This window comes from Carassius auratus, chromosome 8 (assembly GCF_003368295.1).
Source record: "Carassius auratus strain Wakin chromosome 8, ASM336829v1, whole genome shotgun sequence".
In the NCBI taxonomy this organism is placed as follows: domain Eukaryota; kingdom Metazoa; phylum Chordata; class Actinopteri; order Cypriniformes; family Cyprinidae; genus Carassius; species Carassius auratus.
This window is the reverse complement of record NC_039250.1, coordinates 6616777-6622776: the sequence shown is the minus strand read 5'-3', so window position 1 is coordinate 6622776 and position 6000 is coordinate 6616777. Positions and strand designations below refer to the sequence as shown.

At 36.4% G+C, this 6000-nt stretch overlaps 1 protein-coding gene across 1 annotated transcript in view; it reads left to right on the top strand.

The window, feature by feature from the left end:
- Positions 1-213: 213 nt before the first annotated feature.
- obscna (obscurin, cytoskeletal calmodulin and titin-interacting RhoGEF a) overlaps positions 214-6000 on the top strand; it is a 42949-nt gene continuing 37162 nt past the window's right edge. The window contains exons 1-11 of the mRNA XM_026270761.1: positions 214-302; positions 584-850; positions 1034-1195; positions 1839-1943; positions 2020-2286; positions 2452-2721; positions 3690-3956; positions 4064-4327; positions 4952-5218; positions 5315-5584; positions 5657-5923. Coding sequence (XP_026126546.1) covers positions 296-302; positions 584-850; positions 1034-1195; positions 1839-1943; positions 2020-2286; positions 2452-2721; positions 3690-3956; positions 4064-4327; positions 4952-5218; positions 5315-5584; positions 5657-5923 — 2413 coding nt within the window. The 5' untranslated portion in view covers positions 214-295. The remainder of the gene's footprint in view (positions 303-583; positions 851-1033; positions 1196-1838; positions 1944-2019; positions 2287-2451; positions 2722-3689; positions 3957-4063; positions 4328-4951; positions 5219-5314; positions 5585-5656; positions 5924-6000) is intronic.

Sequence of the window (6000 nt, the reverse complement as noted above, 5' to 3'; positions counted from 1 at the left end):
TTATAAGAGCAGCCACAGGTTGTATTCATCATTAAGATCTGTTTCTGTGATATACGCAAAATGGTTTTAGACATTAAATTAGACATACTGCATTTTGTCAGTTGAGCACATACAGTAGTTGATAATTGAATAAACTTGATACAGAAATGATGTGCATGTGAATATAACAACAATAGCCTAATAATGTCAATGAGTATATGATTACACTTTTTAGAATTCAATTTGGAGCGGTAAAGGCCTAATGTTGAAGTTGCTGGCCATTCCTAAAGGCTTGTGAGAAGACAAGTTCCTAAACATGGCATGTAAGACTCATTTATTAATTAAGCATTTTGAATTTTATTATAACATATTTTATTTTACACTACTGCTGTTAAGAAGATATGAAATCCCTTAAGTGACATTCGCATGGGCACGATTCAGTAGAAGAATTTGGCGCGAGGACAGTATAGCGCGCGCGTGCAAGTAAAAGAGAGAAAATGTGTGCACGCAGCAATTTCACCTCAAATGTCACTTTAGGGGCTTCGTATAGGACAGTTTTTGTTACAAAAAGAAACACTGATAATTATTCCATTTTTGTCTGAAGTGAATAGAATTCAGTTGGTAAAAGGGCTAGAAGATGTGACGCTGTGTGAGAAAGAAGCCTGTACATTTGAGGTGGTCCTCAGTCATGCGTACATCCAGGGTCAATGGAGCAGGGATGGGGTACCACTTAAATCCAGGCCTGTTTGTCGAATTGCCACGCAGGGCAAAAAACACACTCTCACACTCACGCGCGTCACGGTTGCTGACATGGGTGTCATCAGTTTCAAGGCTGAAGGGATTGAAAGCTCTGCAATGCTGACAGTCAAAGGTACTATTCCATCAATATGAAACCTGTATTTAATGCAGTATAAAATCATTTCTTTGTGGGATAATGGGTGGGATGTTTCAGAACCTAGAAGTTTTGGATAATTTACAGTCTTTGTCAGTTTAAAGTTGTTAGAGCTGCCTGTGATACAGTAGCAGGTTTATTGTCATGTCTACTTTTTCTCAGCCAGGAATATAAAGATTGTGAAGGCTCTTCAGAATGTCAGTGTGACCGAGAGGGAGAGCGTGACATTTATCTGTGAGGTCAACTGGGAAGATGTGGATGGGAAGTGGTACAAGGATGACAGCCGGTTGAGAGCTGGGGACAATGTTAAAATAAAATGTGAAGGTATGTGTGAGAGGTTGAGTAAACTTTGACTGGTGGCTTATTATGTACATTCAAGGGTCGTTCGCAAAATATGGTGACAAACATGGCAACTAACTTTTTTTTTAGTGATGAAAAAAGACTGAAGACTTCAATCTCCATATGAAAAGCATTGTACTATAATCTACCCTAAAGTTGATTAGGTTAGTTTCAAGCTACAATGCACATTAATATATATATATTTGAGTTTGTCTAGTGCCAAAAAACCCTGTATCACCTACTTCTAGTAATTTATTTGTTGATAAAAAATAAATTGAACACTTATGTATATAAAAGCTTGCAATAAATAAATAAATAAATAAACAAACACATACAGTAATAATAATAAAAAAACTTTTGTCAGTAGATTTCATGATATTATGTTTTTTTATGTTACAAATTTTGTAAATACAAAATGCTGTGGAAAAATACTTCAGTTCAGAGTAAAAAGAAGCTGTTTAAACCTATGCATGTAGATTTTCATTTCATTTTTATATTGATTGAAAAGTCACAATATAAAACTTTTTGAGGATGACCAAAAAAGTATTTCACAGAATATGATCATGTTTTGTTTTGGATTCTGATTTTCTTCAGCTCTTTCAAATTCAATCAAATCTCATAAACACAGGTAAAACACACTCCTTAACCTACAAATCAGTCAAACCAGAAGATGCTGGTGAGATCAGATTCACTGCTGAGAGGGTCTCTTCAACAGCAACACTGGGAGTCAAAGGTAAAAAACAAAACAAAAAAGTTCTTTTATACTTTTTTTCCATTTTGTTCAAATGTAACAATGATTATCATTGTAGAGCTTCCAGTTCATATTGTGAAGCCCCTGAGAGTGAAGATCGCCATGTACAAACATCGTGCCTTGCTGGAGTGCCAGGTCTCTCGTGTCAATGCTGTGGTTAAATGGTACAGAAGAAATCATGAAATTGTGCCAAATAGGAAGTACCAAACTATCAGTGAAGGTGTGTACCGACAGCTTATCATAGATGATGTGGGATCTTCAGATGAAGACACTTTTACCTGTGATGCTGTCGATGACAGGACTTCCTGCCAGCTGTTTGTAGAGGGTGAGAAGTTCAATTCAACCAGACTTTAAATACAATTTACTACCCAGTTCCAATATAAGTACTGATTTAACGGAATTCTTAGCCTACTTTAAATATATTTAGTCTGTTAATTTATCCTTTTGAAATGCTAAGACTTTTATGCAGTGAATATTTGGATTCTTACAGAGCAGGCCATCAGCATTTTGAAAGGACTCAGTTCTGTGGAGGTCATGGAGCCTAAAGAGGCTCGTTTTAAAGTGGAAACAAGTATTAAGTTAGAGAGGGCACCCAAATGGACCCTGAATGGGCAGATACTATGTCCCTGTCCAGAAATCCGGATTGAGAGGCAAGGAACATCGAACAGACTCATTTTCACTCAAACCGACAGTATAATGTGTGGCACTGTGCAGTTCACCTCGGGGAAGAGCAAGTCAGAAGCTCAACTCACAGTTACAGGTAATTTATCTTCTCGTATATTGAGCAAATATTAAACAAATTGGTACTGTACCATGTTAGTTGCCAATATTACAGGCTTTAATTGCTATCAGCATATTAGTTATTTAATTGTGCATGGTCATTTCTAATATTATGGCATTTAGATTACCATGTAATGCAAAAAAATAAAAAATAAATAAAACAAATATTAATATTTCTGAATTAGTTTTTATTTTACATTTTTTATTTTACTTTAGTTTTAGCAATTTTTAATTGTGTGTTGTGTCGTGTGTCATTTTTTTTTTTTTGTAGTTCAATAGTATGAATATTTACAATATTTACCCTAAGGTTGTGGGTTCAAGTCTTGGGCTGGCAATCCCATGACTTAGGTGACCTTGAGCAAGGCATTGAACCCCCAACTGCTCCCTGGGCGATGCAGCATAAATGGCTGCCCGCTGCTCCTGGTGTGTGTTCACTGCTGTGTGTGTGCACTTTGGATGGGTTAAATGCAGAGCACAAATTCTGAGTATGGATCATGTCACTTTTGAACTGTAAGAAATGTTACTTCGGCAACTAGCTGAAATAAGCTTAAGGATTTAAAAAATATATATTTTATTTTATTTCAATTAAAGTTGATTTTATTTCAGGTAAAAAGATTTTAGATTTTAGATTTAGTTAATAATATTTAAATATTAGCAGATCTAAAAATGTGTGTCCTTTTTTTCATACTGTACATGATATATTGTTATGCATAAATTCACTAGTAGCATTTTACATTATTAATTTTAGTTGTGTGTGTGTGTTTTAAACTAGTATTACATTTTAATATTAACCACTATTGTTAATCAGCCATAACATAACTAAAAATAATTATTGGCATATATTATTAGCCAGAATTTTTATATCAGAACTTGGAACAAATCATTTGTTTTATACGGATTGAGAATCATGTGCCTTAAATGTATTCTTGCTTATGCTTTTCCTAATAGAGCGCCCTTTGATTGTCAAACAGCCCATTTCTGATGTGGAGGTGAAGGAGAACAGGTCAGTTACTCTCAGCTGTGAGTTCTGTCCATCCCCCAGAGTGGTGCGCTGGTTCAAGGGTAGAACCCCACTGTTTGCTTCCAATAAGTACACAATGAAGCGGGAAAAGAACCGGGTTGAGATGACCATCATGGGTGTGAAAGCAGCAGATTCAGGAGAGTATCGCTGTCTGGCTGGTGGCTCAGAGGCAAGAGGAAGAGTCAGTGTGGAAGGTACCTGGCTCTAGCTATCCGTGTCCTGGAGATTTCTTGAAATTGCTTCTTAAGAGCACAGATAAGACACATACAGTACATTACAAATAATTGTTCTTTTCCTGCAGTGAAAAGGTTGAAGATCATAAGACACTTAGAGCAAGTAGAGGTCGAGGAGGATGGAACTGCAGTGTTCAGCTGTGAACTGAATCATGAGTCACCCAGTGTCCAGTGGCTGCTCAATGACCGAGTCCTATACACCAACTACATCAACAAAATCCAGAATTCTGGAAAAGCATACAGTCTGATTTTAAAACGACTAGCTCCTCAAGAGAGCCGTGTAACATTCAAAACATTTGATATCAGCGAGTCTGCGTTCCTCAGGGTCAGAGGTGAGGTTTTCAGTTACCACAGGGCTAAGAAAACAAGATTTAAGAGTAAACTGCCGTCCAACTACTTTACATTTAAAGCAGAGACACAATGATCAACAACAGATATCAGATATTTAATTGTTTGTGTCAAGCACTTTCTTCAAGGAATATCAATAAATTATGGAAATATTTTCACTCTTTCAGAGCACTATTTCTTGTAGAGTTCATGCATAAAATTATTATTATTATTTTTTTTTTTTTAAATAAGCATACTATAACAAACCCATTTCAAGGCCACACAGACAAAATATTAATTCAAAACACAGATGACACAAAACTAATCATTCAGTTCTAGTGATTATAATTCTCAAGGTTAGGCTTCTTATGTCATCCCTTCTCTTATTATTATGAGAACATATTTTTGTCTATAATTTCTATTGTATCTATAGCAGAAAGGTATAGGAAATATCTTATTGTACATCATAATGTTGTGATGCCTAAATTCACTTTGTATGGAAATTGTTTACTTTGTATGGTGTTAACTTCTTTTTTTAACAAAGTAGTATAGATTTCTGATATGAGCCATTTATTGGTTATCGGAAGGAAATTTGTTGCTATATGACATTTGCTTTATATGCCTCTTAGAGAAGCCAGCAGTGTTTCTCAGGTCATTGGAGGATGTAGCAGGTGAGGAACGTGGTGAAATCCTTTTGCAGTGTGACGTTTCCAAACCATCAGTGACACCTGTCTGGAGAAAAGATGGTGAAATTCTGACTGCCAGTGAGAAGTATGAGATTCTCCATGTGGGAAAGTCATTGACTCTTATAATTCACAAGCTGAGAAAGGATGATGGAGGAGAGTACAGCTGTGATATTGGCTGCAGCCAAACTAAAGCGAAAGTCATAGTTCGTGGTATGTTTTAAAATCTAGATTTTAATCTAATTAAAATGAGATCTAATTAATTGAACCAAAAATACGTTTATTCAATGTGAGGGACTTTTTTTTAAGACCTGCGCATTACCATTGTCAAACGCATACGGACAACAGCTGTGCTGGAAGGGGAAAGCTGCAGCTTTGAGTGTGTCCTGTCCCATGATATCATTGATGAAGCATTGTGGATTTTGAATGGCCAGCTGATTGTGAGCAATGGAAGAATCATAGTCTCTAACAAAGGGTGCAAATACACAATGAGCATTCAGGAAGTTACAATATCTGATGCTGGCGAAGTGGTCTTTACCATTAAAGAGCTCAGCTGCAGGACTATGCTGTTTGTGAAAGGTGAGACCCCTTATTATTTAAATATCACACATTTTACAAGTATTGATCATTTTCTGTCTCTTTTGTTCTCAGAGAAACCTGTGAGAGTTTTCAGGGATATGCTAAATGTTAAAGCAACACCTGGTGAAGATCCAGAGCTCAGCTGTGAGATCACGAAACCTGATGCAACAATTAAATGGCTGAAAAATGGGCGGCTAATTAGAGTCAGCCCAAAATATGAAATTACCCAAAATAATTATCTGGTGAAGCTCATCATCCATAATGCAGCTATAATGGACTCAGGAGAGTACTGCTGTGAGGCTGATGGGATTGCTACAAGGGCGAGATTAGAGGTCAGAGGTAAATACTCATTTTCTACACTTGTTTTAAAAATGTTCCCAGTGCAAAAGCTTTTTTCATCCTGCTGAGTGTCATAA